This window comes from Scleropages formosus, chromosome 16, assembly GCF_900964775.1.
Source record: "Scleropages formosus chromosome 16, fSclFor1.1, whole genome shotgun sequence".
Classification (NCBI taxonomy): Eukaryota; Metazoa; Chordata; class Actinopteri; order Osteoglossiformes; family Osteoglossidae; genus Scleropages; species Scleropages formosus.
The window spans coordinates 21455675-21467998 of record NC_041821.1 but is presented as its reverse complement, the minus strand read 5'-3'; the positions used below and the strand labels follow the sequence as shown (position 1 = coordinate 21467998).

Here is a 12324-nt window from a genome sequence, read left to right as displayed (position 1 = left end):
GCCAGAACTCTCCCTGGAAGCTCAAATCATGGCACTGAGCTCATGACGCTTTGGACGTGTCCAAAGAGCGGACTCTCCCTAAAAGGGATGCTTGACAATAATGCCTGGGAGAGCAGAAAAACAAAGAAGAAAACAACGGGGAGCCACATGGACAGATTCGGTCACAGTGACAATGGACACGCCGCCTTTCAACGCTGAGGACTCACGTGGGGGACAAAAGATTCCGGACACATGCTATGGATGCAGTCAGCGAATGTCCATTATATAGAAAAAGTGACACTGCGGGCACATATGTTGACAGTAAATTGGCACAAATGTGAACATTGATATTTGTGTGCATAGGCAGCATTGAAGTAAATACACACACAGTCTGAAACCATTTGCCCCAAGCCGGAGCCTAACCCAGCAACGCAGGGCATGGGGCTGGAAGGGGAGGGGACACACCTAGGACGGGATGCCAATGCGTCGCAAGGCACTCTAAGCAGGACTCGGGACTCGAACCCCGGACCCACCAGAGAGCAGGACCCAGTCAAACCCGCTGCGCCATCGCCCCCCCCTCAACGCCAATAGCTGAAAATAAATATATGTTTAAGGACAGTTATGGGGCCACAGAGCTGGAAAAGCGGCAGCTCTTGTTAATGAGCAGCCCTACGAAATATTATAGGTACATATAGCACAGCAGGTTCTGGGGTAATAACATGACAGATGTTTGCTAGGTTTTTACTTTTTTGTGTTTTCTGGGCAGTCCTGACAAAAAAAACTGCACTGAGATAGTGGTAAAGCAATAAACATCTGGATGTGTGCACTTCGGCCTGATGTTTCTTAATTTAAGGTGGAAAGACAAGTTTCTCGAAGCTTTCGTAGAATTTTCTGGGACATGAGTAATTTATCCCGTGGATATTAAAAAACTTTCCAAATACTATACTGCCAAGGATATTAAAAATAAATTCAGAGGTTGCGTCGGAAGGGACCGGTCACATTTCAGCCGGTACCGAGGGCGCTCCTCATCCACGTGGCCCCGCTCGTAGAATGTTTCAGCGACGCTTCTTTCGTTCTCGAGCGCGACTTGACGCCGTCGTCCAACACACTTGAAACGCACCATTAAGCCGCTCATCGACGCGCACGTTAATTATTAGCGCGGACTTCTACTCGACCGCTATGTTTTCGTGCCGCGCATTTTTGCCGCGACAAAAGCATCAGCTAGAAAGGCCCGAAAAGCAGCGACGCTGCGTAACACAATTCTAGACGAAAATGCAATAATTACAAATCTCTTTCCATCGTGGCATTTCGGTTAAACAAACACCTACTGCAGACACGTTGCAGTTTCCTCACACATTGTGGAGTAATGCCATTACCTGTTCAATGAGTCAGAATGAACACTGGGAAAGGAGTTACTATGGAGACGTGGCATAGCTGCCGAGACCAGGGTAACGCCGACACACACACACACACACACACACACACGCACACGCACACACACACACACACACACAAAGCTGCACGTGAGTCAGTGCCATATGCATAATGTGTTACTTTTTCTAGGCCTTTGTTTTCCACGGGGGCTAAAAAAAAATTACAGCCATAATGTTTGCCTGGGCAACCAAAAATACCGTGGATGCACAAATTTTCACTGATAAACTCCCATCATTCCTTGCACCACAACTGCAACGTATTTCAATAATCCGTTAAAATGAGAATCATTAAAAAAAAACCCCTCAAATTTATCATTCTGCAGTTTTGGAAACCATATGTGAAATAAATGCCATTATGAACTGTTCGACTCTATTGCGCTTGCAGGTAAAACTGCAGGAAGCGTAATAATTATAATGAGCTATTGAATATGTGTTCTGCAGTGCGCGCGCGCACACACACACACACACACACACACACACTGTCTGAACCACTCATCCCATACGGGGTCACGGGGAGCCAGAGCCTAACCCGGCAACACAGGGCGCAAGGCCGGAGGGGGAGGGGACACACCCAGGACGGGACGCCAGTCCATCACAAGGCACCCTAAGCGGGACTCGAGCCCCAGACCCACCGGAGAGCAGAGCTCAGTCCAACCCGCTGCGCCACTGCGCCCCAACCCCGCATGGCGGAGCCCTGGCAACACTTGTATGGAACGTCCGCTTCCAGTTTTAAGTGTTTTATGCCTTAAGTTGAGCGGACAGAAGGTCAGAGGAGCCGCGCTGCCCGAAGGAGGGAACACGGGGACGCTTTGACTCCTGATAACCTTCCCAGTGTGTCCCCAACACTCGCACCACCAGAAGGGCGGATCCAGTCGGGATTCGCGGATGTGGTTTGTGCCGTGTCCTCCCTATACCTGCGAGGCTCAACTTCATACCGCTGCCCGTAAGCTGATCCCCAAAGGAGAGAGAGGAGACGTTTTACAGGAGTCTCGGTGAAAACTCGCTAAGCTGTTTCGGATGGGTGGTTCCGGAAAGACAAAGGCCCGTCGGTCGAAGATGTAGTAGTTGTAGCGGTCTCTTCCGCAACAGAGGACTCCTCTCACAAGTGGGATCTGCCTGCCTGCGGGCTCCACACATTAGAGTAAATTTACACTACCTCAACACTGCTAGTGTACTGCTTACAGCTGCTGCCTTTAGACCCAAAGGTCACAGGTTCAAGTCCCACCTCCAGCTGTATTACCCTTGAGCAAAGTACTTACATGTACATCATTTAGCTGACACTTTTCTCCAAAGCAACTTACACTGTTGAGGTTACAATGATTTACCCATTTATTAAGGTGGGTAATTTTTCTCTTTTTTTTTTTTTTTTACTGGAGCAATTTAGGGTAAGTACCTTGCTCAAGTGTACTACTGCCAGAGGTGAGGCTCAAACCTGCAACCTTGGGGTCCAACAGCAGTAGCTCTAATGACTACACTACCAGCTGTCCCCATTTCCTCTACTTACTACGAAATTTCTCCAGTAAGATGACCCAGCTGTATAAACGGGCGAATAATTGTCGGTAGATCGACGCTCTAAGTCGCTGCGGAGAAAAGCGGCGGCTCAACGAATAAATGTAATAAAATGTAAGAACATCTCAGAGGAAACAAAAGCGCATTTCGCAACAGAGTCACAGGCACAAGATTGTTGAAGCACAGCCAGCCTGTCCCTTACGACCGCTCGCAGAATTAATCGGAATTACAGAGGTGATCGTGACAGATGGTGCGACGCAGGTTCATGGAGCGGTTAGGAGACGAGAAGAGAAGCGGCTCGACGGAGATGCGTTTTGAAAGCCTTCCTAGACGCAGGAGGGGCTCGGCAGGTCGAAGGGCCGTTCGCCGCTAAGGGGAAGACGAAAAGGAGGCATTGGCACCATCAACGCAACGAGCATCTCGGAGCATCTCGGAGCATCTCATCTTCCCCGCGATGGAGGCCTTCGCTTGGAGGACGGAAGGCGTCGAGGGGCCATCGTGAGGAACGCGGGCAGAAGCCCCGCTACGTCACCGCAGGAGGGAGCCACTGCAGAGAAGCGGGGGAAGCGCCAGACGCCAGTACATTAAGAATCCCGACCCCATAATGTCACAGCGGCGTTGTATTTAAAGCCCACATCTGTCCTCTGTGCTGGACTTAGAGGTGCACTTCATCTCTGCTAACAACGCAGGTGTGCGGTCCTTATGGGCAGGGAATTTTACCGGGCCGCTTGACAACCGTCTACCTGGAAAGGGAAAAAAAAAAAACAAACAGGTACGAAAGGAGGTCGCCGTCTCAACCCGGTCTCGGGGGAGTCTTTTCCTTCGCCGCAGTAAAATTCACTTTGCTCGGCGTACCGGCTTTTCAGACGCGTTACCTGAACGCGGGAACTTAACTGAAATGACGGAACTAATTTAATCGTTGTTCGCGTGAGGAAATAATTTCATTATCGCTTTGTGTTCCCTCCAGACATCATTACTTAGACTGCTCATAAGAGTGCTGTTATGGTGCAAAATGACGAATTCGGAGCGTTTGGAGAGACGTGAACGTGAGTCGTGAGCCAGTTGTGTGAGTACAATGAAAGATGGCGGGGGGGGGGTCCTGGTTCCATAGGCATCAGGTATATTTACATTTACACTTTCATGTACCTGCACTCCTCTTCATCAGTTCAGGAGCGGTAATCGTGTTTGTTGCATGTGCTGTCACTACGGACTCACCATCGCAAGGCTGGAATCTGTGAGCAAACACAGGAGGAAGCTCGGATCTGAGCCACCGGGCAGAGACGGGAGGGAGCGGCGCCTTTACACATCCCGGATTCGGTCCTTCGGCCTTCTCGCCCCATCGCCCCAACCGGCGTCTCCTCCCTGCCCTCGCGCCCCTGCCACCAGGCTGTCCTCAGCTCCGCCGCCACGCTAACATTATTTCTGTAACTCACCAGCGCAAGAGGACCCGAACGGTTCCTTCCCGTACATGACGCAGATGCGATTTTTTTTAACCTGAATCAGTTTGCTGCTATTTAACTTTTTTTTTTTTTTTTTTTTTTACAAATTTAGCGAACAAGTTCTCTAAAGCAACTTACAGAAGCAAGGTATTTACGGTCATTTACTTATTTCTCTAGCCAGAATAAGTAAATGGATCAAGGGCACTGCAGCAGGAGGTGGGATTTGAATGCGGGTCCTTAAAGTGCGGAGCTGCAGCTCTAACCACTACGCCCCCTGCTGCCACATTGCTGGAACTGCAGCGGTTATAAACCGAAGTTTGCGAAACAAATTCAGCGTAAAGCCGATGTGTACCAGGAGCTCTCTGTCTCCGGCGTAGGGGTGTGACGCTACATCTACCCTCCCCCTGACTGCAGGACAGTCGATAGGACTCAACACGCCTGCGGAACATGTTCAGTCTCAGTCGAACCCCCCCCGGTTCACTTCGCCGCGTGCTCCGGGGCCACCGACGCTCCCGACTGCGTTGTCTTGGGGCTTCCAGGATAAGCGCTGACTAAAAAAAGTACATCTTTTAATCAGGGACAGCGTGAAAGGAGGACAATGCGGAAAGATGACTACCTTTAATTACAGCGTACTTTAACACACATATTAACCGCCTGATTCTGCAGCTAAACCTGCCCGCCCGTTAAAACCATACGACGAATGAGGTTTTTTTATTTTTTAAAAAAAAAACCCACCGCACGATGAGACGCGCAGAAGGGCTTCGTAGCTCCTCGAGCGACAGCGCAGCTCGGCGCGGGTGTAAGAAGCTCAGAGGCCGTGTTTCCTGAGACGCGGCTGCGATAAAGAGTGCGGTGAAGGCTTCGTGAAAACACAGGCAGAGATAAGGGGGAAATTCACCCGGCGCTCTCTTCCTTTAACGGAACACGCTTCTCTTCGGCGGGGGGATGGGGCGGCAAACAGCTCACGGACCCGGGTTGTAATTCACCCCAACGTTTGCTCTTGCGATTTTACCATGGCGGTAGGGAGCGGCAAATGTACGGCAACATCTCGCCGGCGTTCGGACATGAGAAAATGGTGAGTAATGATGTCGGACTTCCCGAGGCGACGCTGGGCGGCCCCCCTAATTGCAACCACATCGGTAGTAATTGAGCGAGCTCAGGCGAGGCGAGATCCGGCAGGCCGGGGGGCCGTCTGATGTCATCATTAGAGCGCCGGACCCTCTCCGCGGACCGCTGGCCACCAAGGCTGCACGAGACCCACATTAGCGGTGCCCCCCTACAGAAATCAAAGGCCCCGCCGAAGCTAGCGCCCGCACCCCCGGAGGTAAAAGTACCCTTAAAAGCAGAGTGCGCTCTTGTCCCAGAGTGCGGTACATATTCCATTCGATTATTACTATCGGCGGCCCATGGGAAAAGTTGAGCATCACTGCCGCCTGATATCATCAACATCATCATCATTTTGACTTAATCAAGAGAACTCAGGAAGTGACAAACAAGCTGGGAATGTTTTTTCATTGTCATAAAAGCATGAAAACAAACCGCCTACTGAAGGACAGTGGACGACCAATGAAAGGAAATCAAGGCATTTCACACATTTTCAGAACCGCTTGTGCCATACGGGGGTCGCGGGGAACCGGAGCCTAACCCGGCAACACAGGCGTAAGGCCGGAGGGGGAGGGGACACACCCAGGACGGGACGCCAGTCCGTCGCAAGGCACCCCAAGCGGGACTCGAACCCCAGACCCACTGGAGAGCAGGACACGGTCCAACCCACTATGCCACTGCGCCCCCAATCAAGGCATTTCTTATCTGTTAATTATACAAAACTTAGGGGAAACTTTTTTTTCCCTCATATCTGGGAAAAAAAAAAAAGCATAACGAGGAAACGATCAGGCCACGATTTGTTTTGTAAATGCAAAAGAGGTAACACAAGAGAAGGTGTACACACGCATATTGTCTGAAACCGCTTGTCCCAAACGGGGTCGCTGTGAACCCGAGCCTAACCCGGCAACACAGCGCGCAAGGCTGGAGGGGGAGGGGACGCACCCTGGACGGGACGCCAGTCCATTGCAAGGCACCCCAAGCGGGACCCGACCCCCAGACCCACCAGATAGCGGGATCCGGCCAAACCTGCTGCACCACCATGCCCCCGAGAAGGTGCACACGCTGATATTAATATGTTGGCCCCTGTTCTAGAACAGAAATGTAACCATGTCCGACACATAATTGATCGGACCGATCAAAATCTGACGGGATCAATAGCACTTACAACAATAGTAGTGTGGCGACAAAGCTGTAGAGAGAACCCGGCTGCATTAATCTGAGGTTAAAATGTATAAACCTGATGCTCAAGAGGTGTGCATGACGCAAAACTGAAGATACACACGTCTACATTTAACCCCAACGCTACTGAAGACAAAGCCCTCGATCTTCATTCATAGAAATTAATTTTGAAATTCATAATTTTGCTTGTTTTATTTTCACACAGCCGGGGGCGCGGTGGTGCAGGGGGTTGGACCAGGTCCTGCTCTCCGGTGGGTCTGGGGTTCGAGTCCCACTTGGGGTGCCTTGCAATGGACTGGCGTTCCGTCCTGGGTGTGTCCCCTCCCCCTCCGGCCTTACGCCCTGAGTTGCCGGGTAGGCTCCGGTTCCCCGTGACCCCGTATGGGACAAGCGGTTCAGGAAGTGTGTGTGTGTGTGTGTGTGTATTTTCACACACGTCACGTCATTAGTAGCTTCAGTGCATGAAATTCCACTTCCACTTGCAACACATAAGCCTCGTAGGAGCAACGCAAACCGATCCGTTAAGAAAAAAATTTGTCAAAAGCCAGATGTCCACGTGTGACATGTGGGAACCTTCGCCGTCCACCTCCGACCCGCCTGTTTTACTGCCATTTACTGCAACAGAAGCGTTATGCACTCAGCGAGAGGTGCAGGAGGGAGGCTTGGGGTACCTTTCAGCCGAAAGTGCAGGGGGAACATCTCTTGAATGGGCTCCTTCTCGAACCCTGAATCCAAGAACCTGGACCACTCCTTCCTCCAAAAGGACAGGGTGGCTCCGGCCAATCCACCCCGGAGAAGCCAACTGACAAATAACATTTTTGACCCTTTTCTAACCAGCCGTGCTATTTTTTTTTTTTTTTTTTGCCAAACGCACGACTCGAAGCTGAGCTCCAGAACAGCACCGGGGCACTGAAAGCTGATCCGACGTCTTATTTCCTTGGCCCCGAAACACCACGATGTCTCATTATTCGGAAAATCGTCACTGCTGGCACAGTAAATCAGTGGTGTTAAAACAATCCCAACATGGTAACCTAAAAAGTTCTTTGTGAATACACAACATCTTCTCATAGATATTGAAATATCTCCTCAATTCCCTACGGGGCCGGACTGTTGGAGGAAAACTATAGCATTTTAACACATATCGCGCCACTTCCTTGTGCTTTAGAATACCAATGTAATTTAATGAATATTTTTAAATGCAAATATGTTTGTGTGCCACAGGTGAGAAAATGTATTGTTAAAAATACACTCACGCCACTTACACCTTATTCATTACAAGTGACGAGTGTGCAAGTTTTAAACGGCCCAAAACTTTACTTTGGCTTGAGAAATCGGGGCAGCACCTGGAGGCTTCGTAGAGCTTTGGAGTACCGATTTTGCACACACATGCAATGTGTCCTCAGGCTTCCGCTCAGCCAAACACGCTGCGTTCAGGACGTGACCGTTTGGACGGATTTCACCGAAAACATCCAGAAATGCCTGCAGTTCCTGCTAATGATGTTATGCATTTGCGCGGCCGTATAGGATTGAAACGGCTCTTAATCTGCTCCAGCACGTTTCCGCGATGTGTAAAAATTGCTCACATATTTATTTCAGTAGACTTACAATGATATAAAGCTGCATTCATTTCTGGACTGGTACGTTGATCAAGCAGGAGGTGGGATTTGAAGCTAGACTCCTCAAGTGGGCACCTCTAACCACTACGCCACCTAGGAACTTTTATACACACACTAGTGGAAAGACAGTTAAACACACACACACACTGTCTGAAGGTGCTTGTCCCATGCAGGATCGCAGGGAGCCAAAGCCTAACCCAGCAACACAGGGTGTAAGGCTGGAGGGGGAGGGGACACACCCAGGATGGGACGCCAGTCCATCGCAAGGCACCCCAAGCGGGACTCGAACCCCAGACCCACCGGAGAGAAGGACCGGGTCAAACCCGCTGCACCAACGTGCCCCTCAAGCCAGTTATAGTTTGCTGCAATCTGACCAGTGTTACATATACAGTATGTACATATAGGCAATAAGTGCAAATAGCCTCATTGGAGTCATTGCAGTTGAGTGAATTTAAAGGTCCCATGAAAACAAACTAAACATTTCCACAGTGAACAAGACTTCAAATATAACGTCTGAATTAGTGTATACATTTAAATGTGATTTAAAATGAAGAAAGAAAAAAAAACTCCTATGAATTTCCTGCACATTTGAGATGAAAACAGCGCAGCTGATGAAATGTCAGATTTGTGGTTATTTATCCCCCCATGATATACAATTCTGGCACAGTTTTTCAAAAATTAAAACTCAAAATAAACTAAATCTTGCCTCAGGGGTGATTTGGATTGTACAGGGCTTGGCCCATTTTGAGAATCCATGTTCACTTTGCTAATGACAGTAAAAAGAAAAAAAAAAGAGGAGGGATAGAGGACAATCCAGAGAAAAACGGGATTTTAGACGCCATACGTGAGAAAGTTTCGTCAACTAGAAAGTCCTCTTCTGCAGGTAACTGAGGTCAGTCAAAACTGCTACCGTCAGGTTTGAAATTCCTGTGGTCATAATTTAACATACCGAATCTATAACCCTTGGAGTCACATTACAATTCGAACGCTGACAAAAAAAAATCAACTGAACAAATGTGAAGGGGAATTAATAACAATGCATTTCCATACAATCAAAACATGACTCCACTGCTCCGTTTTCAAACTCGCCTCCTGTACGCACTTTGACATTTCACTTCGAAAGCACCATAAAAATATTATTATGAGTAGTAGTAGTAGTAGAACTGGGGAGGCACAGTGAGTTTGGCCGGGTCCTGCTCTCTGGTGGGTCTGGGGTTCGAGTCCCGCTTGGGGTGCCTTGTGATGGACTGGCGTCCCGTCCTGGGTGTGTCCTTCCCCCTTCAGCCTTATGCCCTGTGTTGCCGGGTTAGGCTCCCCGTGACCTTGCATGGGACAAGCAGCTTCAGACAATGTGTGTGTGGTATTATTATCATTACACTAATTGTAACAGTTATTTCAGAGGCTGCTTCAGCATCATGCAATTCCCTGCAGGACAAATACTTTTTTTAATCTATATATCTTTCTAGCTACCCTTACAATAATAATAATAATAATATGTGGGTGCGGTCTCAGTGGCTAAAGTTCACATACATTCCTTGAAACTTAAACTTAAAAACCCTTATTTTAAACAGACTAATGAAATGTTTTCTGCACTGGTAACTGAAATGCATTTTTTACCACGGCTGGTATGCGAGGAACGAGTCGTGCCTTTGAACATACATGTAACCCCCAATGAGGTTATTTTTTCCGTGGGAAAGCAGGCATGCAGCGTAATGTACTTTACGGGCTAAATCGCATTAATATTCCTGGCAGAGAATGTCTAAGAGTCCCTCCTATGCTTTTTTCCCCGCTATGCCTTCGTGGTCATACATTGTTTTTGGTAAAAATGTGCTCCAGATTAGGTGCAAGTAATTAAGAGTGGAAAACATGTTTCCCCCTTTGCCCGTAAAGTCTTGCCTTTTCTCAAGTTTTAATAACTCGTGCTAAACAAAACGGCGCTTTAGAACCTGTTACCACAGGATGACTCTTCCTGGCGATGCCGCCCTGGAGTCCCACCAAGGAGGGATGTAAGAGATGCTTCTCCCGCCTCGTGTCACACAGCTGATTATTAACTTACGTCACCTTAGCCGTCACCTTGTCCGAGGCCTCCTACAGTGCCACTTAGCGAACTTTACAATGATTTACCCATTTCTACATAGAACAGGGTACTCTTACAGTGTCAGTGCAGGGTAAGAACCTTGAGCAGTGCAGCTGGAGCAGGACTTGATCGCGCTGCTGGGAAACGGAGGGAAACGGTACACTACCTGCCGCCTCACATGCAAACGAGGTACAAAAGGAATTCTTTAAATTGTAAAGTGAGTGTAAATCACCGTAAACTTGACCTTGTTCGACACCGATCGTTATGCCGTCGTGCCTGTACCGGAGAAAGAAAGAGGGCTGGAGAGCCCCGGCGGTGCGACACCCTCACTCCTCTCTACAGGGAGGCGTTTCGTATTCGGCCCCAACTAAAGGACGTGCGGATACATCGGAGGGGACACGTTAAGCGTACAAGAAGTGGTCAAGTGGGAAGTTATCGACTACCATTCCGTTAAGTACATATTATCGAGAAGACGGCCCACTGATGGTCCAGACAAATTCACACCAGTTCCCCATCTTCGCCCACCGTTGACACCCTCAACGGTGTCATTACCCCACCGCTATTTTCACTGTAAATTACAACCACATTCCTACCAAAACCTCCCGCATATGTGCACGTTTTAATCCGGAATATTCATTTCCAGAGAAAGGGGATGTGCGCCCGGCTGGTTCTGGCTCCAGGATGGGACGCGAGCACGCAACGAGGGGCTATTTCAGTACGTGTTTGTACTGCCGCTGCGTACATATTGACTGAATATTACATAATTATATTAATGTTGACACGACGGATCACGTGTTCCTGTAAGCACAAGGAGGCCACCATAATAAGTGAGGAGCGCTGGGGAATCGCACCCGAGCCGAGTCGACGGGGGAGCCCGGTCAACTAGACAGTGACACGACGTGACACGAGCACATAGTAACACAGTAACATCTCCAGAAATGAGCACATTGCTCAATAATGTGAGAAACGCCATCAGTTCATACTTTCAGTACTAACTCTGTCTTAGACACAGTAGTGTATACACTGGAATGGAGAAGGTACCCGAGATAGAGAGGATGTAACGCGAGGACCCCCAGGAGTGGGGGGGGGGGGGGTCTCCCCTCAGTAGGGGGCCCTCCCCATTGGGGTCTCCGCCCTCCGGTGGGGTCTCACACCCATTGAGGATCGCGACCCAGTGCCGTCTCCCCTCAGCGGGCGTCAAAGCCCTGTGGGTCTCCATCCCCTCCCCTCCCCAAGATCCCTCGGGGGCGAAGCGCTCACCTGCGCGTCCCGCGAGGCTCGAGACCCCAGCCACGGCCACCAGCAGCGCCCCCAAGAAGCACATCTGCCCCACAAGGAACTCCTTCCTCCTTTTCCTGCGCGTCTTCGTCCTCCGGTGCACGAGCATCCCCGGCGGCGGCGGCGGCGGCGGCCGGACGGCTGCGATCATTGCGCCTGCGAGCAGCGCGTCCGCGGAGCCCATCGGAGCACAACGAGACAGAAGAAATAAGAAGGAGGAGAAGAAGGAGAAGGAGGAGAAGGAGAAGGAGAACGCGCGGCGGCGGCGGCGCGGCGGCGGCGCGGCGGGAGCGGCTGGAAAGTTTGCGAGCGGGCGCGCTGGAGCGCTCTCTAAATGCTGGTAAAAGGAAGGCGCTCTTTCCTCCGGGAGGTGCAGGTACCCCCCCAACCCCCTCCTTCTCCTCCTCCTCCTCCTCCTCCTCCTCCCTCACATCATTCTAGCGGCGATGTGCGGGGACGCGCTGCGCCACGGATGCGGCAGGACCGAGGCAGCCTCGCGTGTGCGCGCAACTTGTGCATGTGCATGTGGATGTGGATGTTGCGCGCGGGGTGGGTGGACGCGTTGGAGGTTGGGGGGGGGTTGCGTGAGGGAGCGACACGCACGAATTGATGCGGTACAGCTGTTGGACGGTGAAAATGGAGATGAGAGCGCGACGGGGGGGGGGGGGGGGGGGAAGAGGGAGAGGTGCGATAGCGACAGCGACAGCGAT

At 50.4% G+C, this 12324-nt stretch overlaps 1 protein-coding gene across 1 annotated transcript in view; it reads right to left on the bottom strand.

Moving 5' to 3' along the window:
* LOC108933613 (sodium/potassium/calcium exchanger 3-like) overlaps window positions 1-11838 on the bottom strand; it is an 81055-nt gene extending 69217 nt beyond the window's left edge. Inside the window, exon 1 of the mRNA XM_029259084.1 lies at window positions 11597-11838. Within this exon, the coding sequence (XP_029114917.1) occupies window positions 11597-11798 (202 nt within the window). The 5' untranslated portion in view covers window positions 11799-11838. The remainder of the gene's footprint in view (window positions 1-11596) is intronic.
* Window positions 11839-12324: the final 486 nt, after the last annotated feature.